The following is a 27,224-nucleotide window of genomic DNA, read 5'->3' as shown; positions in this document are numbered from 1 at the left end:
TAGCACCCTCATTGTTAGTAGCTGATCAGGCTAGATTAAACTATTGATGTGTTTTATTAAACTGTTCATTCTTCTGTGCTTCAGTCCTGAAGTCTAAAAAAACCCTTGTGCTAATCTATGCCGTGACATCACTAAATCAATTTACATTTTGTTCTATCCCTACTTTTGCTTTAGTTAATATCACATACTGTTGAAGCCTTTGTCATTGTACTCGGTTTAGCATATACGTTGCTCAGAGTAAAGATTATGTCTTTCCTTTATGTGAGTTGGTATGAGCTTCATGGCAAGATTCATTTACAGATACCAGTTAAACACAGAATAGGATTTCATGTGGACAAAGACTGCACGAGAAGGACTATAAATTGAGGTTGTGGAATTACTGTAGTTTATCTTTTTACCTTCCAACGGTGCTCTCTCCTGCTATATGCCTCTATTCTGGATTTTTATTCTGGAATAATGACTATTCATTTAGAAAAAAAATATCTTTCCCTCCAACAAATCTTACTACTGCTTAATATGCTCATATCTCCAAATCTGTTAAGAAGCTGTTTTTTACTTAACAGATTCCATATCGAATAGTATCTCATTAAAAGCAAGGTTTCTGCCCTATGTGGTAGAAGCTGGGACTGAGAAGTGATCGTTCCTGAACTCCTCCAGCAGCAATTACAGCTCCTGATCATATTTCTAGAGCAAGCAGGAAATGCCCCCAGAAATATTGCCTGGGGGGGAAAAAAAAAAAAAAAAGCACAGGACTGGGGAAATCTGCCATTTGAAAAATGATTTATCTAGCAAATGAATCATGACATAGAAGCTGGCCAGTCAATTCTTGGTTGCCTTAGGTGGGATTGCTTGTGTGGAAAAGGTGAGTAGGTTTCAGCCTATGGTAAAAGAAACATGTTGGCATCATTTTACATCATCGGGCTTCTGACGATGTAAACCACATGCTGACACACACATGTCTGTGACTGCTGAGCTGAAGCATATGAACAGGGGAGTAATGCTGCTAATCCTGCAGGTTCAGGAGGCGTAAACCTGGCCCTGCAAAACAATTATGTGTGCTTAAAAGGAAAACAAAATGTCCATGGCACTTTTGTTTCATTTGTCTTCTAGGATTAATTCTTTTAGATTTTTTGGGCTTGGGCCCTTTTCTGCAAACACAAAGGCTAGAAGCAGATCTTTTGTTTTAAATGAAAGCCGAGGTTCTTACATAACTAACTGCCTGATTCCAGGGCTTTGGCTTGAGGAAATGTAAAAAAAGCAAATATCATATGGTTTACAATAAAGTAATGAGAATTGGCTACACCGCATGAGCATGGCTCAGAGGGAGAAACTGTTGTGCTTCTGTTTGTCTGTATGAAAATGAGATTTTCAAATCACCAAGGGGTACTTGGAAAAAAAAAATCCTAAACGTTTGACTCCAAAGCCTGAATTCTTCATAAATTCTGGGTTTTCTAATACTGCTTTTTTTTTTTTTTTTTTTTTTTTGAGAGAGAGAGAGGTTATGATGTGCAACTTGAAACAATTTTACAGAATTCTGCTTCCTTCCAAAATAAAAGCAAAATTCAAAGAATTAATCAGCTGACCTCAGCTTGTGGTATTAACAGCCTGCTTTTTGTAAGAGCTGGGCGCAGGGTCCACAGTGAGTGAGTTCTTTGAAAATGTTGGCTTGTCTGTGCTGAACCTTTTTGGGAATCTGGCTCCAGGAAGGTCACCTAATGAACAACCTTAGAGGGGTTTCCTTTGCCTTATTATTGTGTCTTTGTGTTTCCCCTGTTCCTTCTTGATTGAGGGAGCTTTTTGGATAAAGCACATGAAAATGCACAGTTGGAAACAATCCTGAATTGTCAGGGAGTGGAATAAATGTTTCAAGAGGTCTTTTTACTTCTGCCTCCTAGCATTTTCCTTCCATAACCAGAAGGGGGAAAAACACATTAAAAAACCCTGCTTAGTATAGAAACTTGAATATAGAAACATTATCCATGCCTGACCTTATTTTATACCCTTCTCTGTTTGGTCTCTGTAGGCCTGACTTTTTAAGTCTTCTGTTCCTCTATTACCTCTTGCCTGTTTGTTTCTAGAAAACCAGTCTATTGAACTTAATATCCACTTGGTAGAAGACATCAGCTATATCTTTTGTGCTATTTCAACTTGTAGAGCAACACAATTTTCCTGGATGGCTAAAATTCCTGGTTGGATTGGATGTCAGAAGAAGAAGAAGGAAAAAAAAAAAAAAAAAAAAAACAACAAACAAACACATATATTTTAAATGTTTTATTTCATTTTCTTTTCCATGCATTTGGGGAAAAAGAATGGTGTGTGCCAATACAGCTGCTTTTAAATGAACCATGCTGCAGCTTTTACTGAAGTAGAAGGGATTCAAAAGCCTGTTATTATGCATTAACTGTGCCGAAGGCACAATAACACAGTTTCATTTAAAGTGCACTTCTATTCTGAAAGATAGCTCTGGCAAAAAGACCTCTTGGGGTTGCTTATTTCTTCCTTTTTAGTGTTTTCTGTATGCAATCTGTTCACTTGTCAAGCAACCGGGGAGCTTTTTAGCTACCAGCAGGTCAAACTTATTCTGTGGTCTGCCTGTGATCAAGTCAAATTTTGCCAGTTTGGATGGGGCTGTCACCTCTGCCGTGGATGTGTCAGGCAGGGAATAGCCTCACGTCGGTGATGTATACCATAATATTCTGTGTTAGTTGAGGTGTCTCTCCAGTAGGTATGAGGAGGTAGTAACACCCTATCTTAGTCACCAAAGAAAGCTAGGAAAATAGAATTTTGTTGAACAGAGAAATATGTTTATAGTGAATGTGCAAGTAGAAATGTTCATTGAACAGCATCAATGGTATTTTCTAAGGAAAACTGTTAATTCCTTGTACTCCAGGTATGTCTGTTCATACAAATAATCATCTTTCATATTCAATCTAACACTGTTATCAAGCTTTTCTTTTTGACTTTGAAGGGCAGTTTTAATCCCATTGTTACAAGGTGTCACTGGAATAACAATACAGCCCAGAGTTAAAATGGATGACATGCCAAACGAAACTCTCCAGATCTTTAAAGAGAAAGGAGGCTTCAGCCTTGGGCCAGATTCCCCCTAACTGATCCATCTTACTTGCATACTGCAGCAGCCCAGAAGAGAGGTTCTTTCAGCTATGAAACTCTGCTGTGTAGAGAAATCTGTCGAAGACAACTTCTGTGGTGGCTGTTTCTTGCACGCTTGCTCAAAGAGTTGTTTTGGGAGCAAGGCAGGAGGCAGTGGTCTGCTCTGACTGTCAGGCTGTCCTCCAGGCAGAGTAAAACAATAAAGATAAAGGCAGCTGCAGTGTATATTCAGTGAGAAAACCAGGGAGTTACAGCCCACCTTCTGCAAAAACCTCATTCTTTTGTGCCAAATGGAGTGTTGTTTCAAAGGGGCTTACTAGTCCGCAGTGTCTTAAATTTGTTATACTTTCTGTAATCTTTTAAGTAAGTGCCACAGCGTGCCTGGTTGATTTTCAAAGCCCTCTGGCATTGAAGCCAGACTATCATTTTCCGTGGTTTTACAGCTTACTAATAGATTTTTACTGAAGTCCTCGCAGACGTTGCTGACATTGCAGACACCGCAGCCTATCCTTGGCAGCAGACTTCTGGCTTTGTTGCACAGAGGTAGCAGACGAGGTTTGTAAATGGATAGGCTGAACAGTGCTTTCTGTAACAAGAATAAATGCTTTCCATCCTTTAGTTCTGGAAGATATTTTAAAGTCTGAGTAGGAAGAAAAAAAAAAAAAAAAAAAAATGAGACCTCTTTGAACTTGAGGTTATGTTACAAACAGCTCATAGAAAGCAAGTGATGTTTGATCCTCCAGTCTGCTTCCAGCTGTAAGGTTTGCCTGTGAAAAACATAGGAATGATTTTTTTTTTTCTTTTGGAATGCCAGGCCTTTTAATAACTGGTTGCCTCCCATATGAACTGTCCTTTCATATGGGAATCACAGTACAGATAGTTAATCCACTCATCAACACTTTTCCAAAACATTTTTTCAAATCAGGTGTTGATCTTGCCAGGGATCTACCTTTCTGTGTGGATTAAGGACACAGACAAGCGGAGTCCAGAACTCTGCATAGCCAGATGGCTTCCCCCTCAGATAAAAAAGCCCATCGGCCAGAGAAACCATCAACTTTCAGGAAACAAAAAATAAGGGAAAAGTGTATGAGAGAGGGGAGGTGGAAGGTGTAAAGTTCAAAGTGAGAAGCCAGAGGGATTAAATCCGAAGTAGAAAACAGTTTCTGTTAATGGCTGATCTCTGTAGTTAATGAACAGAACAATCATCGGGTAGTCCCTTTAAGGCTTTTTACATTATTCCACAGTGGTTATTCAGTCCTGAATGGATTATAAACCAAATTTTTCTCCCCTAAGATGGAAACTGATGTATCTGCTGAAACACCACTAGTGCTGGACCCTGCTACTGTCTGAACCGCTGTGGCATCTTTGGCTCAGAGTACTGTTAACATAGCTCAGGCAGGATGAAGTAGTAATTTTATCACACACACACATACACAGGAAAAAAAAAAAAAAAAAAAAGTTGAAAAAAGGCTGTAATATCCTGGCTTAAGAACATGAGGTGTACAATAAAAGGGACAACAAAGGGGTAATTGATAGAGGTTTGGTGTCCTGGGATGGTGTTTTGAAGAATACATGCATGCTTTGGGGAAAAACCATTACTGTGGTCGTAGCAGATGTTTGCTGAGTTCAGAAATTCTGTGATTAGTCACTGAGACCAACAGCTTATTTCACAGAAGCACAAGCTAGCTGTGAAACTGAGGCAAGTTTAAGGCACGACACTACACTGAACTCAAATCTTTTAATGTAACGTGTTAGACTGCACCAAAACCAGGTGTGGGTAAGTTCCCCTTTGTTCTGCACTGATTTGGAAATGTTCATGTTATTAGTTCATTTGAGTGGACTTCACTGAGATTACGAATTGTGGAAGATACTTTCCAGGAAGGTCCCAGATGTCTTCTGTGGGACTGCTACTTTGCAGTAGTAAGGTTGAGATGCGGCTGTGTGAAGGCAACAGGCCAACGCTACCCATAAGAGAAAATAAAGTGAGATAACTAACTGTTCCCAGAAAGGAAGGGAAACTAATCTTGAAGTAAATGATCTCTAGTTCTTTAAAGGCAGCTTCCAGAGGGCATATTGTCTGGAAGCCAGGGGAAAAATAATGCTGATCGCAGACCTTGGGGACCTTTTCGAATTACCTTGAGGACATTAAAAACATTAACGCAAGGCTCAGTGTACATGAAATGATACACTCCTATGTGCTGATGCATCCTCATGTTACAGTACTTGTGCATCCATGTGTCATCCCTGACTCCTGTGTGTCATCGCTGTCTCCCCAGCAATTTTCTTTTTGTTGGCAGATAATTGTTAATGGTTTTATTTTTTTTGATCCTTTGACGTTGCCTTAATGAGTGCAAATACTTTCCTTTTTTTTTTATAAAAGAGAGAATAAATTAAATACAAGTCCAGGCGAGGTATTAATGTTATTTTTTATTATAGCTAATCCATTCTTGTGTGGAAATTTTCCAGTTTCATACTGATGGAAGGAGAGCTTTGAAGGATATTTCATTAATGCACCATCCTATTACAATACATACATTAAATGGATTTAATAGTTTAGAGTTGAGTCAGTTATTTGCTTCATAAGCTGCCACTTACCATCCCACAGATAATCCTATTTGGCAGGTCTCTTTTAGTTGACCAAGGCAAATTGAATTACTATACTACAAAGATAAAAATTTGCTCATAATTTCTACTGTTTGCGAGGTGAGAGCTATGGAGGAGGATTCTGACTGTGCCTCCTGCCATCTGGTACTTTGCCTGGAAATAGAAAGCTTGATCTTTGGCTTCGCACAGCATTACACTGATTATGCACAAATGTCTCTCACAAAAGTTAGGAGGTGTTTCATCTCCTTTTGCAGCTCATAGGCTTTGTTGCTGTTCAGGTGGTATCATCTGGGAAAACAGTGTGCTGAAGAGTTATCTCTAAAGGAGTTTCCTTGCAGATTTGTTACAGGCAAATGAGCACATTGCTTTGAGTTGTCCCTTCCTAAATTGCTCTAACTCTGGTGCCTAGATTAGTATCCAGCAGAATCTGAGCTGATTTGAGGGAAAATCCACATCCCATCCTGCTACAGAAAACTGGAAACAGCTGTTAATGTGAGTGGGAGCTTAAAGCTCAGTAAATCGTGCTTTTTTATTTTATTTTTAAATTTTATTTATTTATTTTTATTAGGATTATTAGTGAATTGTGGTGGGTTTTGTTTTCTTTTAGTTTTGCTCGTTTTAAGACCTTTATGTTACTAGCTCTCATGTAGAAAATGCCTTGCTGAGTATACTGTCTTCTCCCCTGACACTTCAGAGCTAGCAGCATGTTAGCGAGTGGAGTTAGAAAGGGTTATTTTAAAATTTGAGTTGTATGTAATGTTTTTCATGAATTTAGTTTTCAAATAATTCTGAAAAAAAAAAAAGTTTTCAGGTACTGTGGCACATTTATGATTTTCTAATGACTATTAAAATTTCCTCTACGATTTTAGGGAAGTAGTGTTAAAATGGAGGACTTTACGTGACACATTTTGTATGTAAGTACACTAGTTTCTGTGTGATATTATGATCTTCAGGTTGACTCCGTTTCAACCGTTTCAACTGTTAACACTAATGCATAAATAAAACAAGTCAGTACTTTCCTATGAGCATAAGGGTCCCTGCACAGAGTACAGAGTTACAAATTAGTGTAAGTTACAGTTCCGAGGTGGCTGTCACAAGTTCACCTCTTGGTGTACAATCTGCTGGCACGTTGGCAGCAGCTAACGATGCATCACCTGCATGAGAGGTACCCACAGAAGCTCCTATCTGCACGCAGTGAGGAGCTGGTGTGCCGCAGCTGAGGCACAAATCCACGTGCTGGAGTGCAACACCAGGCCTTAGGAAGATGCGGCTCTGCAGTGTAAAAAGGGAATTGCACAGAAATAGAAATACACTAAGTGTGGAGTTGGCTAAAGCTGCTTGCAGTGCTTACACAAATGGCATGAAATTGGAAGATTCAAGCTGGCTTGTGAATGTGATTATAGAGAGAGTTTAAGTGAAAATGCTTAATTCTGCCTCCTGTCCATTCTTCCTCCCTTACATCTCTGCCCCGGGTGAGTCCAATGGTGGACACCCCTGGTAGATAGGGGTACATAGCACAGCTCCTAAATTTAACGTGTCCTGAAGTGTGCCCCAGGACGTGAGTACCAAGATGCAGGCATTAAAAGCAGAAGTGAATTTCTGTGTATGTCATTTGCCTAACCCCCTTCCTTGCAGAGGCAGAGTGGAGCCGGCTGCATGCGTATTGTCAAGGAGCTACAGCTCCCTTCTCCCTGGGAGGAGAAATTAAGGGGGTGTGACAGGCTTGAACGCTTAGCAGGTATTAAGAGGCAGCATGTTCCTTGCCTCTGCAAGTAAACCAAGAGCTGATAAGGTGAAGAAATCACGTGTTGAGGCAGGTTATAAAACCACCGCTCCACGTGGCTGCTGAGATGTTCTGTCGGGCTTAGGAGATTTTGAAGTTTGACTTTGCTGGCAGGCTGCCTCGCGCAGTGTGCACAGGGCATGTGGGAGCAAGGCGCCGATGGCCCCAGCAGAAAGCTGCTAACAGCCTGAGCACGGGCAGGTGTCCCTGGCGTGCCCGGGTCATCCCTGGCTGCTGCAGGCCACATCTGCACCCCAGAGCCATGCAGGCAGCTCATGCCCTGCAGCTGCTGCTGTGTTTGGCTCTAGGCGTGCTGTTTGCATGCCTTGGCCAAACATTTGCTTCTTAGCCGCAGGCAGCTCAGCCAGAGCTTTATAGCAAAGGTGAGGCATCCTTGCTGTCGGGGCATAATCAGGGATTTTTTAATGTTTCATCACTCAGAGAAAAAGGTGGCAGTGTCACCAGTGTCATGCTGGTGGCTGGGTAAGCTTTCTTTGTTTCCCCACGCGTGTGGGGAGAGGGAGCAAGGTGCAGACTGATCTCAGTTCCAAGATAGATCTGGCTTTCTTGGCGCCCTCCCTTCCCCCTCAATAAATCTGTGCGTGATAAGATGAGCTGCAGGAGTCATGGGTTCGCAGCAGTAGCAGCAGGATAAATATTTCTGTATTTCTAGCTGATTTGAAGATGATTGGTGTATGTTCTCCTCCTTTTTTTGGCAAAGGTTAGCCCCATTAGATGTACCGCTCTTCATTTCAGCTCCTCGTCCCATCTGTTCTGTCTCTTTTCAGTGGAAGCCGAGGAGACGCGGCTCCCACTCGGGCTGCCTGATAGCTCCGTCTCCCATCAACGAGAAAATATCTTGGTGTGTAGTGGAGCAGTGCCCTCCTGCACAGACACGTCAGGTCACACCGTGTGGGCAGACCGGGCTCTCGCAGGCTGTGACAGTGGCACATCCCCAGGGACGGCCTGTGGGGATGAGAAAGCACCGCTGCCCAGGTATCAGGGTGAGGAACCAGATGAACCCAAACAGACTCTGCCTGAGCAGCTAGGTTATCAGAGCAGTAGGTAGGAAAAATAAATCCATGTTTAAAATCTTAAAAGTTCGATAACAGTCAGTAAATAAAGGAAAATACATGTAGGTAGGGGATACAGAATTTAGAGATGACCATCACACTAAATTTATGATTGTCTGGGTAATACTGGGTAATAAAAACATAAAGCAAATACTTTTGCTGAAAAACTCCAGAGTTTGCCTTGAAACTCACTGGCAGGTGGCCTTTTCATTAGAGAGGGAATCTTATTCACCAAAGCCCAGATTCTTGCTTCATTTCCCTGACTTCCAAAGATGGTGTGGTGTCTGTATACGGGCACCATGGTATTACATCAGTTCTGTTAAGAGAGGAGCATTGCCTTTGAGAAAAGCGGTCTTTGGGTTAGTTGAGGTAAAAATACCTCTTTGAGGCAAAGAGATATTTATTCCAAGTAGTCATTTATTAGAAATACAACGGCGCCTTACTGTGTACAAAGCAAACTGGTTTGCAGTGCAGCTGGTTTGCTTTTGCTTGGCGATCAGAAGTCTGGGCTCATTCCTCTCATCTGGTTCTTACTTCCAGTAGCAGTAAGGGGAACCGTGCTTCTGGCACCAGGCACTCGTGATGGTGGGTGCAAAGATGTACCCCATGTTAGTGTTATGTTAGTATTGCTAGACACTCAGGTCTGCTTTTTTTTTTTTTTTGAGGGGGGGGAACTGTATTTTTTTTATTTTTTGTGGATGCCCCATCCCTGGAGGTGTTCAAGGCCAGGCTGGATGGGGCTTTGGGCAGCCTGGTCTGGTGGGAGGTGTCCCTGCCCATGGTGGGGGGTTGGGACTGGATGGTCTGTGAGGTCCCTTCCCACCCAAACCATTCTGTGATTTTGATTGACGATTTTCTCCCAAAGAAGAAGACTCCTTAATGCTTTTTTAGTTAATTATAATTTTAGTTAACATGAATTGTTAATAGCTGGATATTTATTTAAAACCACATGCTCAGGGCGCTGATTAATTATTCCCATACTTTATTTCATGTGGTGGGGAATAATTCCTGTGAGAAATTTTGCTTTTGGCAGCTAGTGTAGCCGACAGGAAGTGCTTAAATTTGATGATATTCCAATATTACCCCAAAAGGATATTCCTCCCTCACTGCCATTTTTTACTATATGAATTTTAGTATATTGCATGTAACTATAATTGTACAGTATATATTTAGAGTACTGTGGATATACATAGTAATATTGTAATAAGTGATATAGAATATTAATATATTGCTGTAGGGAACCTGGTTGGCTGTTACATGTCTATAAGGTTCTTTTGGCATCTTAAAATGTTTATCTGTAGATAGAAGCATTGCAGATCGCTGTGTCTTGGCCAACAGTTTGTGGATTTTCCTGCACTGCCTTCCAGTAACAGTAAGAACGTCCACTCTAACTGCAGGGTCTCAAAACTACAGTGCAACCAGTTTTCTCCCAGTTACTTTTATATTTCCACTATCATTTCCCTTGTTTTAGGGTACATGATGAAAAACCTACATGATAGGAAGATGGTTTATTCATATATTTTTATTTTAGAAATACTTGAATTTGTTTGGATTGGTGGGCAAATGTCTTTTATTTGTAGCGTGGCTTGCCTTTGTAGAGCAATTCTGTTTTGTGAGGCCACAAATCTCTTCAGAGTGCAGATAACAGGGCATGATGACTGGAGATCTCTAGCAACGCAGACCCACTTTCTTGGAACTGCTGCTAAATACTGATGTGCTGATTATCTTTAGGCATGGAAGTACTCTGTGTACTCTTGAACAGCATTGTGTTATCCAAGGAATGATTGAGTATTCTTGTGCTATTGTGCTGATGCGTTTGTGTGTTTATATCCACTGTTCCTTTCATTTTTCCTGATTACAGAAGGAGGACCAAGAATAGAAGATTGACCTATGATTTGGAGTATCAGAAGTATTTAAACAAAATTTATTATAAATATACATTTATAACAAATGTATACATATACATTTTTTCCTCTGAGATTTAAAAGAAAAGATGAACCTTTATCTTGGGAAAGCTCTGTTCATCCTATTAAGTGTTGATATTAGTTCCAGTTGGAATACAACAGTAAGAGCAGGTCTTATTGAAAAGCCAACTGAAAATCCGTAAAGGAATTGTAGTCAGTCATCATTGTTGAACTTTTATTTTATGCTAAATACTTTACAGACTGTTAGTAGTTTTAAACAAAACTGTAGCAGTTTTCAAATAATAGGATGGAGTATTTAGAGAGGTTTTGTAAAATGACAAATTTGACTTTTGGAAGGAAGGTGACATTTATGTATATAAGAACTTAAACATTGCCTGCTGCCAAAATGTCCATTCAAAAATAATATATTTGTGGTAGTGGACACTAAGCAAAACCAGATTAAATCTTTACCTTGGCATGCAGGCACTGTTCAAGTCTTTCTCAACCCAGGCACATGCAACCTGTACAGATGAGAAGGGCCATTTCTATATTTATATAAAGCTTAAAGACTGAGGAAGTGAAAAGTAATTCAGGTCTGAAACTAGAGGATCTTCTCACTGCAGCTAAGAAATATAAGTGTGTTTGGTGATTACAGGTAACTCAAATTTAAGACACTCAAAAGAAGTTTAGACACTCAAAAGAAGTTTAGCCTTCAGAGGGTCACAGTGCTCTGAATTTGCATTTCCTGCAAATTCAGCTGTTTTATAGTTCTTGAAATTCAGTATCTAAAAACATCACCCAAATTTTTGTGATTTTTTTATTTTAATTTTTATGTTAGTGGTTACTGTTTGCAAGATTGTATCAAGCAATTGAGAAAATAAGCCAACTGAAATTGAAAATGGATCCACATTAAATAATATATTGTACTTTTCTCAAGCTTATCTTTAAGCTCACAGACTTGAGTATGGGGAAGATGATCATACGTCACCTCTGTTTCCTTCGCCAAGTTTCAGTATGTTATGCTAAGTTCTTAAGAACCTTCTGAAGCTCACCTTGTTGTCAATCTCTGCAATACAGCTCCTTGGTGAAAGTAACACGTAGTTCTGAATAATAATTTAATGACTTCAATGCATTTTGATTTCAGTGGCTGAAATAATTTTCACCCTTAAACATCTCAGACTCCTGCCTGAGTCACTATAGATCTCTATTCCTGTCTGTCTTGTCATCCTGGAAGTTCTTATCTCATATCTTTCTTCAGCTCTTTGATTTATTTGTTGTCTTTGTCTCCAACATCTGGAACCTATTTTTTGTTCTGTTGCCTCTGTGTGTAACACAAATTCTTTAACTGAGCTCCACGGATCTTCACTGTCACCCAGAATCAATCCCCAGTTGTCTTTGCACATTCCTATGGTCCACCTACCATTTCTGTTTCGTCCCTTCCTTTGCCAGATATAGATACTAGACTTTATGAGAAAACACTTGAAATCACTTTTAATCTTTGTGAAACAGTTTGTTGTTTGAACTGTGGAGCTGCATAAAGGTTTGTATTAAGAAACTGGTGGAGAGTTACAATCATTGCACAATATTTCAGGGCAAGGCACACTTAAAACCAAGAATGTTATTTCTGGATGGGTTTTTGTGCCTGTGGTGATCACTTCGGAAGTGTATTAAGAGGAGACACAGTAAAAACAAGGCAAAGAATATGAAACTCTTAGTACATGGGAGGTTGGTTTAAGTGGTTGGAATGATAGTACTCAGTGACACCTGAGTATCACTTCTCTGTTTCTAATAGAGAGCAGAAAAGAGATTCTGAGGTGGCAGGCTGCAATGTACTAAACTGAAAGATACATTCATGTTTGGTCATATATTTCTACAGATGTTATTCTTCAGTCTTATAGTCATTTATAGATGCTGTAAAATATGTATGTTTCTGTTTCAGCCATTAATGAATTTCCTGAAGATGTATTTACAAATAAAGAACGGCAGCAAGGAGGGGTTCTGCTTCACATCATTGCTGTAAGTTTTCTTCTACTGTGCTTAATTTTTGTTTTTCTTGTATTTTTTTATTTTTTAAGATGTCAGTCATCTTAGTGCCCTTACTAAATAGACATCTGTATTAAGCAATCTAATAATTTGATTTCATTCTTCTGGTATGTCTATATGGTACAAATGCTCAAAAGGAAATATTTATTTAAGAAAATGATGCGGGTCTGAATTTTCAGTGTCTGCACATTCATCCTCTTGGAGATAAAATCCTGGGCCCATGGATCACAGAGGGATTTCTTCCACTGACTTCTATTTGTTTGCATTTCATCTTACATAAACAGAGTTTTGAATTCCTTTGTTGATGACATCATCCACGATATGGAAGATTCTTGATTCTCCTTCTTTTCTATTGTGCCTCTATGCAAAAGATGCAATTGTAATATAAAACAAACAAACAAACAACAACAAAAAAAAAACCACCACCAAACTGAATAATATAGAAAAAGTCATGTGGAGGTTTATATTTTATTACAGAAAAAGCAAAACAAATAAGGCCTGCAGGGTCCAGCTTTCCTTTCCAAGCTCAGGAAAAAAGAAGCTGTTTTTGATGGGTAACAGAAGGATTAGGCCTACTATGTAAACAAGAAACATAAATCCATGTAGGACAGTGGGAGAATCATGTGTATGCATGAAATCAGGGTCAATACTGAGAGGTGTGGTGCAATGAGCCATGGTCACTTACTTCCAGGTGTGATTATTTCTTTTGTGTTGCTAATCAACAAGGTGTTGCTTTCTCTTCAATTATTGGTCCAATAATCAATTGAAAATATTAGGGAGGAGTACGTAACTTGGTAAAGCCCTTACTGGTACTTTGCTGTCTGTGAATTCTTTTGAGGCACCCTGTTCTTACAAACTGTGGTATGTCATATTCTAGGGTCTGGAAACCATTCTCGTCCTACATGTAACCCTGGTACAAGAATCTGCTTTTATGCTGTAATTTGATCAGCAGAGATACTTTTATTTGGAATAGGATAGAAAATGAAGCTATATATTCTTGCTAGTCTGAATAAATATAGCATTGTCTTATTTTTATGTAGAGGAAGTATCTGAAATATTTCCTGAATTTATTTTCTTACAGGCTCTGTACATGTTTTATGCTTTGGCTATAGTATGTGATGACTTCTTTGTTCCATCCTTAGAGAAAATTTGTGAGGTATGTTAACAGACTTTATTCCTCTTTTGAAAATTCACTTAGAGAACATCAGAGAACTAAACATCTTGTGCCTCCATTGTTTGGAGTTCCTTCCTCTGATTTTTTTGGCCTCAGTGCTTTTCAAATGATTTGGGCTTTCCAACAAAAATCTAACCTGCGGTCTGGGCATATTGGTCCCCCAATTTGCCACATTTGAAGAGAAAAATCGAGAGATTTAAGATGATCAGCTGGCAAAATCCATTCTTAAATACCTGAAGCATGTAGATAGGATGGATATGACATATGGATGAATTGAGTTTATTGCTGTACTCCTAGTTTTGAAATTTACTTGTGAAAAAAATCATGCATAGACAAATTAATGTGTTGGCTGTGCAATTTTAATTGCACATCTGCCACTGTATCAGCATGGGAAAAGTGCTTATGTGTCCTAGGATGAAGTGGAGAAAAGAGAGAAAGGATAGAATGCATAAGAAATGCATATATTGGTTTGATATAGAATGAGAATACGTATTTTTATGTCCAAAAATTTAGTAAATGTCTTTACATAATTGTTGAGAATATGTTGTAAAATCACGTGTAGGTTTCTAATTAAGGGAGATGATCAGAGAGGGTAGAGTTTGTACTTGGCAAGAAAACGTTATGTTAAGTAAGGCTTTGGTGAACTACTACAAAATGCATACAAAATACAAAACCAGATTTTGTTTCCATTTTGATGGCAAAGTGGAAGACTCATCTCCTTCACTTTTAAACAAGTGCATATGACCATTTTCTGAAAAACTCCTGTAGCTAGCAAGGGAAGTCTATTTTCGTATGGATAAATGCACTGAATTCCAGTTAATGTTACTTGGAGCCATGTACTTCTACTTATCAATAGAGGGACAGATGGAAGAATAAAGGAGGCAAGAAGTACCAGCAAAACGTTCAATAAGGATCTTTCCCTTTTCAGATGTTCTTGTCTTCAGCACGTACCTTATACACTATATTTAAGTTGTACCAGTTGAATTGTACCAATTAAGTTGTAATTGATCTCTCTAAAAAATCATTGCCTCTTTTCTCATATTCTGCTGAATACTGAGACAGCTAAGAATTCAGATAGTTAGCATGCTTATGTTTGAGCTCCTTCAGCAGTATGACTGGTTAAAGATCACATGGTAGAGTAAGAGCTTGTGTTTCTGTTTTTTCAGGTTCTGTAGGATGCCATTTTTATCAGCTTAAAATGTTGCATACTGACTGAGAAATCCACGATTTCTGTACTTGTCCTTATGTCACTAACCACTTCTCTGTCCTTGGAAGAGAGGTGAGGTACTAACAATGAGCCTGGAGACTCTCAAAACAAAAAGCTTCTCCGTGAAACCTTCTTTATAGTTCAAGGGAAAGATCCTCTGTATGAAATTGATGCAGCTCACTTGTGGAGTTAAATGTTTCTACTGGTCTTAGAAGCCTGAAGGATCTATATCCTATTAGAGCTTAAGAGAAGACACTGTCATAAAAATAGATCTAACTGCTGTGCGCAGGCCTCTCTGTGTCTAATTGGACTAATTTTGTGTGTGTCAGTGGACTCACTTTTGATTAACACAGTCGTAAGTGAAGACAGAATTAGGCCTGCTGTTAATAAGATTCATTCACAGAGATTATATTTTTCTCTTGTCAATTTTGAAATTATAGAGACCCCAGGAATTGGCCTTAATTCTTGAATGATTGTGTTTAAAGTATCAAAAGTGAATTCATGAATGCAATTTGAGTTTGCAATCTTTCTGAGTCTGCAGAAATGCTTTTCTCTAATCAGCTACAACTAAGCCACAATCAGATAATGGGTTATTTATAAGTACGTAGTATTTTCTGATACCTCGCTGGCTTAGGGTAAAAACATTTTACTTGTCCAAAGTCTATTTGCCTTCCCAAGAGGCAGTGTCTGTTTCTGTATCGCAGTGACTGATCAATCTTTAATAGCACTGTGGCCAAAAATGATGGGCTTCTATCTTTGCAGCTACAGAACTGTGCAATACAGGCAAAGTACCAATTGCTTACATAACCAAAACTTCTCTTCCAGAAACTACATTTGAGTGAAGATGTTGCTGGAGCCACATTCATGGCTGCAGGGAGCTCCACGCCAGAACTGTTTGCATCTGTTATAGGTATGGAGACCACACACTAGTTTTCATGAGATCTGTTAAAAAAAATCGGAAGCAGATCAAGAAGAGGTATCCAAAAGTAATACTATTCTTCTGTCAATTTATAATCAGCAATTGCAGCTGTCAGCTAGTCTGTGGTTCATGGTATAATTAACTACTCAAAATATCTCATGAAACTGTGAATCTCCTCTCAAAACACAGGGAGGAATGGCTGATTCTGAGCATAGGAAGTAAAAAAAGAGATTTATTGCAGTCCCCTGAGAGAGAATTTGAGGTATTTGATGCCTCTTTTGCTTCTTTCTTCACAAATAAAGAGAATTAATTTTAGCAAGGAAGTAGGAGAACAAAGAACAGTGAAAAAGAACAAATTAATGTACAGATAAGTCAGATCTGTTAAGTCGGAAGGACATGATGTTCTGTGTACATTACTTACGGATTTTTTCAAGTAATCTCTGTACTATTAAGGATTATTTTTATAGAAAGGAGGTCTAGATGGCAAAAACAGTACCTATTAAGAGAAAGAAGGGCATTGGATTACACTGGTAGGGAAGGAGGAAAGCAGCAAATATGATACATCTGTTTTTAGTAAAGCTTTAGTATTTTTCTGCTACTATAGTGACTGACATTCTTACACACTTTAGGGGAATACAGTCTAAAGGAGTGCACTATATTATGTCTAAATTATTAAAAAGCGGTTGTCAAATATTAGTAATTAAAAGCTAGATTTAAAGCTGGAGATGGATCTCAAGACATACTAAAAATGTCATAAATAACTTATTTTTATGAATAACTGGAGTGAAATGATGGGAACTAGATGGAAGGCAAAAACAGGATGAAGAAAGATTGTGATCAATTTGAAATCAACAAAATGAAGTTTAATATCAGCAAATGAGAAGCATAAAAGAAAGGGAAGTGAATATATATGTAAGGGGAATAATAACTGGTTGGAGAGCTATATATCTAACAGCGCCTTGATGTATTGCAATAGAAGCAGGTGTTGAGGAATAGTTGATGGTGGGATGTTGCAAATAACAACTGATTATATGTTGGGCCCAATTTAAAAGCCTAAGTGTTATAAATTATCCTGCTTTGCTCAGTTCTGCTAGACAGCACTTGGGATATTGCATCCAGTCTTGTTACTGTGCTTCAAGAGAGTTGCAGACAAATCAGAAAAAGTGCAGAGATGAGGAAAAAATGGTAAGATGTTCAGAAATTATTATATTGAAGTAAATCTTGAAAAAAAGGTGAGCGTAAGTCTTTAAGCCTCTCTTCAGTGAAAGATTTAAAGTACAAGTAAGATACAGTTTCTAGTGCATTCAAGTTATCTTCTGTCCTGTCACAATGCTGAAGATTACTCTAGGTAATCCATGGAGATCTCTTCCAACCCTTAATTTTTGTCATTCTCATATAATTATGTTACCAATAGGTATTTGAGGGATTGATGTGTTCAGTACTAAAGGAAATGTGAATGTTGGTACTAGAACACATTAAGTTTGAATCCTCATTGCCCATTGAAGTCAGAAGGCACACATGACTACACACAGATAGCTATCCATTTTTTTAGGAAAGAATCTATTATTACCATGAGACGTTCCGAGAAGATGCTAAATATTGAATGCCTGAGAGAAAGGTTTCTGTGCTTTGTTATACTGTGTGAAATGAATTTCATGCTCCTGATGTGATTGAAAATGTTTTTCACTCATTTGGATTATTACACCAGTAACAGCCAACCTGTGAAATGCAGGACTTAGTGTAGAGCTACCTAGCTAAGAAAATTATTTAATTTTAATAAGTATATATGTGTAGAGATGTTCAGCCAAAAATGGGGAGCTGCTAGCTAGACTAAAACTACAAAATATTCTATGAAGAACTGAGCATTTATTATAAAGCTTGTTTTCTAAAAATTCCAAATGATCTGTTATTCTTGGGTAGCACGTGTTCTGAATAATTGCCTGTGGCCTAAAAAGAATGCTTATTTTGCTCATTCTGCAGGTGTATTTATCACTCATGGAGATGTAGGAGTAGGGACCATTGTTGGTTCAGCAGTTTTCAACATCCTCTGCATTGTTGGTGTCTGTGGACTGTTTGCAGGACAGGTTAGTAAAATGTGTATGTTTGTGGAGTTCAGTTGCTTATATTTTAGGTGTTTGCATGATCAAATATTTAAAACATATTTAACATATTTAAAAAAAAATAAAGAAAAAGAGAACCATTAATTTCAACAAACAAACAACCAATAAGCTGGCATGGGGAGAAATGTCAATTTTGGAAAGAATTTACGTATACCGTGCAAATAGCAAATGTTTCTACAAAGTTCAGCTGAAGTTTCATCACTCTGAACATGTAGTATACAGAGGAACCTGATTCCTTTTCATACAAGACCATGTCCACAATGAGCTGATCAGTTGCCTCTGTTAATCCTTCCTGGTACTGATTGTGATCAAAGAATCTGGGACTCAGGCATTAGGTTTAGTCTATCTACCCAACAGACTGTTAGACTGTGTATCAATTCTGTTCTGTATGAAGTCCGATATGTCCACAGCTGGAATGAAGTGGGAACCATTGTTTTGCTGTACTACAATGAATTGTACTTCAGAGTTGAAATTATGGCAAACTAAAATATTATTAGTAAAAGAAAAAACAAACAAACAAAAATTTATTAGTGGAAGTTTCTATATGATTTTTGTCAGTGGTGGTTATCATAGATCCATTGTTTAACAAACTCCTATTAGCATAAAACTACTACTTGTTCCAAAATTGTTAGTTGTAATTCTGCTCACAAATTCTGCTCACATACCTAAGTGATTTCAAGGTGGAAACCTCTGTTTTGTCTTTAGAATCACTTAATTCTGTTGTCTAAAGCTGTGATATTTTTCAGGTGGTTTGTCTCACCCAGTGGGCTGTGTTCCGGGACTCTGTGTACTACACGTTATCTGTCATTGTACTTATTGTTGTAAGTAGTTTTCTTACCAATTAGACTGTTTCATTGCTTGAATTTTTGGAGACCAATCTGCCAAGCACGCTAGTAAACAATTTTTTCCCAGCTAGTTTTAGTGGCATCCAGAAGTGAGTGCTAAGCTCTACAATGTGATACAAATATGAAACCTTCATACAGCCCCACAGAATACATGCCCACCACATCTGTCAGTGTCCATTCATGTTGTACCTACAGCCTGTAAAGTTCTGCAGACTAGTAGGCTCTTGTTACATGGTGCAGTTAGCACTCTCTTCTGACTGAGGGGACCGCTAGTGGAGATAAAAAAAAAAAATAATAATTTAAGCTGCACCTCTATTTTAAATAGACAACGCGGCTACACCTTGCTTCTACAGTAGTTTTATTTTACAAGTTCAGGGTAATTTTTTCTAAATAGAGCAATGTGAGGTATCACTTTGTTTATCTACAACAGTGTAGTAGATCCTGAATATATGCTTTTATAGTGTCCGGTAGCAGGGAAGGGAAGAAAGTCTGATTTGTAATAAGTATAGATCACTAGCAGTCCAATCAGTTACAGGAGCTACACAGCATCATAAAAGCATAGAATGGTTTGGGTTAGAAAGGACCTTTAAAGATCATCTAATCCAACCTCTTTGCCATGGGCAGGGACACCTTCCTCTAGACCAGGTTGCTCAAAGCCCCATCCAGCCCGGCCTTGAACACCTCCAGGGATGGGGCACCCACAGCTTCTCTGGGCAGCCTGTGCCAGCGCCTCAACACCCTCAAAGTAAAGAATTTATTTATATCTAATCTAGATCTACCCTCTTCTGGGTTAAAGTCATTACCCCTTCTTCTGTGTGCCCTTGAAAAAAGTCTTTCTTAGAAGCCCTCTAACTACTGAAAGGTTGCAAAAAGGTTTCCCAGAAGCCTTCTCTTCTCCAGGTTAAACATCCACACTCCCTCAGCCTTTCTTTGTAGAAGAGATGTTGCAGCCCTCTGATAATCCTTCTAGCTGTCCTCTGGACCCACTCTAACAGGTCCATGTCCCTCATGTGGCCCCAGAGCTGAACACAGCATGATCATGTCAGCTGCACCACTCAGCTTGTTGTCATTCACAGTCTTCTTGAGGGTGCACTCAATCCTGCTGTCTATGTCATTAATAAAGCTATTAAACAGTACAGACCCCGGGGAACACTGCTCATCACTGATGTCCACCTGGACATTGAGTCGTTGATTGCAACTCTCTGGATGCAGCCATCCAACCAATTCCTTATTTACCAAATAGTCATCCCTTCACACCCATATCCCTGCAATTTAGAGACAAGAAGTACATAGGGTGGAGTAAAATGTGTGTAACCACTTGGTCTAAAAGCAGAAGTGAAATGTCTTCCTCTTTTGCTAAAACTAACTGTTAAAAGGACTCAGAGCCATGTTTCTTCAAAATACATGATTTCACTATCATTTGCAAGTGCACAGAATGCATGTCTTTCTCACACTCACACTTTTAGTAAATAATATTTGTAACAATCACTGAAAAGATACAAGTTTGGTGCTTTGGAGCTGTGAAAGTTTTGGTTAGAAAGGGTCCGAGGGGGAAAACTCCAGTAGCTTCTGTGTAGACATGACTGATATTTATTAAATAAATTTAAATGCTTTTCAAGATAGATCAGAGACGTACATTTATGTTTCCTGTTTTTTTCTTCTTCTAGTTCATATATGATGAGAAAATAGAATGGTAAGTTGTATAAGCCATTCCTTAGAGTGCCATATTCACCATGAGACTGATCAGTTAAGAGTTGCAGTGTACCTAGATTTCATTCATGCACCGTGTAGCACATCTGGATTTGACACCTAGGAAGTCCAAAGTATTTTCTTTGGTTATATCTTTTATGATGATCAGGAGAAACTAAGAACATTTTAAAACTTGGAAACATTAACTAAGTAAACAGGCTATACATAAGACTCAACACGTGCAGGGAGTATAACCAAAGTTCTTCTGTTCTTATCCTAGTTGTTAACGTTTAGGGAGGTACTAGGTGTCCTAGAGAACAGTACGAGGTGGGATCCTAGTGGAAGATGCCTGAATTGTACTAGATATTTAATGCACATTCCTACATAAAACTTATGAAGGATACAGCTGTTTGAGTGGCCTTTAACACTTTTTTTTTTCCTTTTTTTTTTTTTTTGTCTCTCTGAGGTGGGAAAGCCTTATACTCATCATTATGTATTCATTCTACATACTTATCATGAAGTAAGTGCTTTTCTGTTCCATGTTCCCTTTAAGTGTTGATTGACCATCATTCTTTTGGTGTGTTTTTATCCTTGGCCCTTGACGATGCAACTAGTCATGTTTCTGTTTATGATTCCCTGCATTTTCATGCTTTATCGGTTTTTTTCCAAGTATGTGCTCAGCCAACAGCAAATATTTTCATGCATCCTTTTCATAGTGCACTGAGGTGAAGTAGCTTGTAGAAGCAGTTGAGAGGAAGTGTCATTATACAAAGATTATTGAAAAAGTCCACAGGATTGTAAGTGCACAGCATGTCAGCAGTTACACATATGCTGTAACCTTTGGAGAACAAAGGCAGACAGATAGAAAGCTAAGCATGCACTGATCTTCAAACTATTTCATACAAGATTGTGTATGACATCCTTCTTGTGTACTGTCACAGCCTCTTACAGGAGAGTCAGAGATCTGACTGCTACTGCAAGGATCTGTGAGTCTACCTTTAACTGGAAGTTGCTGAGACTTCTCCCTTGGTGTCCTGCCCTGACAAGCCACCCTTTTTGGGTGGCTACCTCAGGTCTTAGCAGAGTTCATTGACAGCACTCTACAACCCCATCCTAGTGCTGAAATTCTTTAGGTTATGGTCAACACTCCCAGAAACACTCAAGTGCCTGCCATGGGGAACACTGTACTGAGAGAGACAGTGAGGTGAACTGAGAGCTGGTGCAGGAGGAAAGAGCCCATTGTACACTGAATGTCCTGACTCTGAAAACCACAACTCCAGTGTTCTGCCTTCACTGAATCTGCTCTTGTCATTTCACATTCTCATGAGAGAGGCACAGCTCTTGCTTTGCTATTATCCTGCCAATGAATTGGATAGTCCTTTCTCTTAGCTTCATATTAGTTGTCAGAGAACACGCATCTACGCTTTGCTGCTTGCCTGCATAAGTTGTTCTCAGACACTCAAAGTTTGATGAGGAAATGAAACAATACAGCCTTTTCAGACCGTTTTCCACTTTCAGGTACAATGTGAGGATGCAAAATTTCTTCACGCTCAAAAGCAAGAATGTTGGAAATGGTGACACGGTCAACAATGAGCTGGAAGATGGTAATAAATATTATGCCTCTAGTTGTGATGACCCATCCATTCCATTACTATGCAAAGGTAAGGCTGAGCAGACAGGACTTGGAAAAAGAATAGTTCACAGGATATCCTTTTTATTTCTCTTTAATGCTGATTAAAACAGTGTTATGACTCAATCTTACATACAAATATTTATTGGATTAACTTGAAAATTCAGTCAGATCACCAGTTGAAAAAAAAAATCAAAATGTTATTTTGTGAGGATTGGAGATTCTGAACACAAGCTGCTTTGCACATGGCCAGTTTTGTTTCCTTTTTCTCTCCTGTTCAGTGATGAGCATACAACACTATGAAAGAAATATTTATTTATTTATATATTGCCAGGAAGAAGGTTATTTTCTCTGAAAAAAACAAACAAACAAAACTAGTTTTGGACTAAGAGCTGAGGCTTGGGTCTTGATGGAAAGACATGCACAGATCAGTGGGCAAGAGGGATTACATGTTGAGTTCAGATCTTCAGGAGACTGGTTTTGACATGACCAAATAGTTCTGCATACATTGCCAAGCACATATGTAAAATTGAGAAATGCAGGTTCTTTGCATTCTGTGTCTTTATCATAAAGGGGAAGAAGATAATACCTATCTTTGGGTACTGAAGGTAAGGAAACATACCTGGGTTGTTTTTTTTTTGTTTTTGTAACTTTGTTTTTATCATTGTCTTTACCCCTTCTCTATTCCTTTCCCTCTTTTCTCTGTAGAGCAAAATCATTGCTACATTAAAAGCTCAAACCATATAATTCAGTGAGCTGTTGAGCTACTTTTAATGAGTGAGGTCTCCTTGCTGTATTCTTTGCAAACATCTCACATTCTAGGAGACTGAACTCAGCAGAAATGTAGACAACATTTGGAAAGGTCTTCATTTAATAAAAAGTAGTGGCAAACAGGAATTTATAGCATATGCAGAGAATCCTGCTCTTTCCTGCTTTTAGTGTTTAGATGGGGTTTAGTGTTTCAAGGCAGGTAGTATCAAAGATTTATACAATGACAGCACAAATACTCTGGTCTCAGTTATGGTGTTTAGACAATAGTTTAATATTGATTTAAAAATACTTCTCAAAGCATAATTAAGTTAAGATGTCTTCGAAATATTTTGATCTCATTTTACAATGAATTTTTGTGCACATTGACTGTGACGTAATGGAGTTGGATATGGAGATATGGTCATACAAGGTTTAGAAGATATGTGCTAGGGAATTTGTTACTGATGTATTCCAGTGGGGACACAGGAAAAAGGTGATCCAGCAACAGAATACAGATATTAATGATTTTTACTTTTGAGGTGTTTGTTGGGTTCTGATGTCTTTAAAGTTGACTTAAGTCATACACTTTTAAGATTCATTCCCTACAGCCACTCTGTGGTAAAGGTATGATAACACAGACCGCTTGCCTGTCCACCTATTTCCTTTCTAGGAAATGTGAAGGTTATTTACTGCTTGTGAAGAACATGTAGAACTTCTAGGATAAACAGCAAGAAAGCTAATGAAAGCCTGGGCTCATGAGAATGATTTTTCTATTAGTTGCTGTTCACACCAAATTTCTTCTTTAATTTTCTTACAAGATGCACTGAGACTGCAGTTCAATCTGATTCCTTTTGCCTTCTCCAGTACCCATTACACAAATATACGCTGCATTGGAGGGACCATTGTTTGCAGTGTGAGAGTGTAGATATTATCACAGGTAAAGAGTGGAGGACATGAACAAGAGGCTAAGGAGATTATGGGGTTGGAGTAGGTTGTCAGAGAGGAAGACGGCAGTGTTAGCCTAGCTGCTCTGTAGATGGGCGCATTATGTGTCAAGAAGCTGTTCTGGAAAACCATCACATGGCTCCCTGTTCTCTCTCTCCTGTTGGATGAAAATCTGCCATGTGATGTGTGCTACATCAGTGACCCGCTGTTAGTTGACACCTGGCTGGCTTCACAAGCTGAGCTGCATTTTCTTCAGCAGCAGCTTTCAGAAACAGCAGCAGTGCTAGTAACTGGGAGAGAACAACTAGAGCTGTCCTCTGCCTTCTGTCCAACCAGTGGTTAGCAAGTTTCAGGATCCACTGAAAAACCTCCCTTGGCTTCACCAAGGTGTAGGTCTAACCATAATGATTTTCCACTGTGGTGAAATCTGATTACTTCCCCTCAGAAAACAGCTTCTTTGGGAGAGGAACATTTGTTCTACCAAAGATTTTTTTCTGTTGCTCGATGTGCACATAAAAGGGGAGTTCACAGTATATACTATATAGCTCTCTTCTATGCTTGTAAGTTTTATTACTTTCCATAGCTTCCAGTAGTACATTATAAAAGCTCCCACTACTGGAGTTTTGCAGAGAAAAGGGAGAGCTTTTCACCATTTTCAAGGACCAGTTCTACACACATGGGTTAAAGCAAAGTTTTAGTACTTTTTGAATAATAATTCATTATAAAATGCAAACATGTGGCTTGGGTTTTACTATATTGACCCAAATTTCCACCAGGTGGCATGGTTTGATGTCTGCCTAAAAAGAGAAACTTGGAAAAATGTGAGTTTCTGAACAGTGTGATGTGGATACCTGATCAGGAGTCAGCTAAAGTCAGCAAGAAGCTTTCTGTTGACTTTGACAGGGCTGTTGGTGATGACCCTCTGTGGTGAGGTGGAAGTTTAGATACTCTATTAAAAGGAAAAGCTGTTCTCAGAAGATATTTGTCTAAGGTATATCACAAAGGAGAAGTGAAAAGGCTTTTCACTGTCACACATTTGTAAAGATGTGGGGTTTTTGCAATTTTTAGATGGAGCCCGTTTGTTTTGTATGGGGCCAAGATATGTATATTTATGGGCATATGGAGTGAGACTGAAGAGCTGTTAAGAAAATATATGAGCAATTTGCTGCAGAAACTCAAAACAGCTGCAGTTAGTCATATATATATATATATATATATATATATATACAGTGATATATTTTACATCATTGCTGAGGTTTTATCAAAGCTGAGTATGTTTTGTTACTGTCTCCTTATTGCTTTAAGAAGCAGTTCCAGAGTAACTGCAATGCTTTCATGCTTTTTTCACAATGCTTTAAGATAAAGAAACACTGTGCAGACTTGACTGAAGAAACTCACTTGAGAGCAATTAATCTGATGATACTGTTTAAAACATGTCTGACCTTTTCTCCTTACCAGGATTGCTGTCAGACATTGCTTTTTCTTTGTCTAACTACATACAGCAAATGCTAAGCTACTGTGCTTCGGTCATCTTTGTCAGGCCTGGTTTCCAGGTAGCTTGCCTGGCTATATATAGTCCTTCACAGGAAAAGCTGCTATGCACTAGCTGTAAAGTCATTGGAATGGCTGGGCTTCTCATTTGTATGATCAGTTGCAGTACTCAGCAAGGTTAATTTGTTTTAAATGTCAGAAGGGGGTGGATAATTGCTCCTTTATGTTTGCATTACCAAATGCAAAATGACTACTAGTTCTGTTCTCCGTCAGAGATTTAGCTGCAAGGCGAGACTACACAGTGCCTTCTTGGAGGACACATTTCCTTGTGGAACCAAAGATCTCTTTATGATTCCTCAGGTGACACCAGCGTACTCATTGAAAACTCCTTTTAGTGAAACAAAGCAAGACAGTCAAATGCAAGAGAGTAAAAGATGTAGCCATTTACATCTTCATTTAGATTATTTAGAGGCTTGCTGGGTTTTTCTTGTTGAATAATGATGGAAGGATACTTTTTTTTAACTTCAAATATGTCAGAAGATGCTTTGAGACAGCAAAACCTTTATTGCATGATGTGATTTACATGCCTGCATGGATCCAGTCTTCTTCCTGAAAAACAAAAATATTTCATCACTGTAACAATGTGAACAATAACAATGTAGATCTGTGTGTTTAGAATAGGTCCATTTTAATTTCTTTGTTTGAGTTGAATGTTTCCTTAGATTTCCTTTGCTTCCTGGCTGGAATCATGCACTAATAATTATCTTTCACTTCTACCTCCTAAATTCTCTTCCTCTTCTTAATGTAAGTAACAATATAAAAGGGGAGTGGGAGGGTGAAGCTAAGCTAAGCAAAGCAGTAAAAAAAGTCAGCAAAGAATTTTTTTTTCTTAACATATTGTTACTTGTAAAAAATATTTATTGCAGTCATATACATATCTTCTGCCCTGCTTTCTAACACCACATGGGTATGTCTCCTGTCTGCTGAGCCTTGCTCTACGTGCTACATGTAGTCTGTAGCATTTGTGAGAATATTGGTTTGTTGTTAAGCTTTCAAAGTCCTTGCCAGTACTTGTGTTGATTCCCAATATAATTTTGTCTCTCTGTTTGTGTTCTTACATCATAGAACAAAGCTCTTAATCTCGGTACAATCGTTTATATTAACAAAGACGTATTTAAGACATTATTTTTGTTCTGGACAATTGCTGTTTATCATCATTTCAAGTCTCGTCATGTTAAAGATACTGATAATATTATGTGAATTCCTTTCCAAAAGGAGCGAGTACAACATTAGGGACTCCTGAATGTGCATCAGTAGCTATTAATCACCCTAATCCAGTAGGATAGCTTTATAGATTTCGGGAGTGCAGTCTATGTTTTCACAGTGCATGTGCTTCTGGAGAAGGCTTACAAAGCTGTAGTGGGACTTAAGCACAGAAAACTGGTACTACAAAAGGAGTAGCTGGGTAAAAGCTATTCCCACCAATCTGAGAGTGGGTTGGTGGCTGCCTTAGTCGAATGAAACCCCCTTTCAGCATGTGGTCTAAATGAGGTGCTCCTCCAATGAACAGGTTTACCAGGCTGCAGAAATATTGCAGGAAAGTCATTGGATTTGCATTCAGGCATTCAGATTAGTGTTACCCTCTGCCTGGGCCTGAAAACAATGAATCTGGGTGACAGGAAGCATGGATCTTACTACAGCTAACTCTGTCCATTGTGATCATTAGTGAAGGGGATGCAGCAGTATGGCAAAAACAGTGTTGTGATGGTGGATGAGATCATCTGCTCCAGTCCCCCCAAATACCGGTTCCCTGAAGCTGGGTTACGGATTATGATTACAAATAAGTTTGGACCACGCACCAGAATGCGGATGGCAAGCCGACTCATCATTAATGAGGTAGGTTCATTATGAAAACAGTAAATGACTATGAAGCAGA

At 38.8% G+C, this 27,224-nt stretch overlaps 1 protein-coding gene across 2 annotated transcripts in view; it reads left to right on the top strand.

Annotated features, from left to right (window-relative positions):
• Positions 1 to 27,224, top strand: part of SLC24A4 (solute carrier family 24 member 4) — an 89,688-nt gene that overhangs the window by 40,989 nt on the left and 21,475 nt on the right. For both annotated transcript variants that reach the window (XM_082762486.1, XM_082762485.1), the window contains exons 3-11: positions 12,415 to 12,491; positions 13,600 to 13,674; positions 15,725 to 15,809; positions 17,799 to 17,902; positions 18,685 to 18,759; positions 20,451 to 20,476; positions 20,939 to 20,992; positions 21,991 to 22,133; positions 27,015 to 27,184. In XM_082762486.1, coding sequence (XP_082618612.1) covers positions 12,415 to 12,491; positions 13,600 to 13,674; positions 15,725 to 15,809; positions 17,799 to 17,902; positions 18,685 to 18,759; positions 20,451 to 20,476; positions 20,939 to 20,992; positions 21,991 to 22,133; positions 27,015 to 27,184 — 809 coding nt within the window. The remainder of the gene's footprint in view (positions 1 to 12,414; positions 12,492 to 13,599; positions 13,675 to 15,724; positions 15,810 to 17,798; positions 17,903 to 18,684; positions 18,760 to 20,450; positions 20,477 to 20,938; positions 20,993 to 21,990; positions 22,134 to 27,014; positions 27,185 to 27,224) is intronic.

Source organism: Aythya marila, assembly GCF_965140915.1.
Source record: "Aythya marila genome assembly, chromosome: 5".
Taxonomy (NCBI): Eukaryota; Metazoa; Chordata; class Aves; order Anseriformes; family Anatidae; genus Aythya; species Aythya marila.
This window is presented reverse-complemented; position numbering and strand designations above follow the sequence as displayed.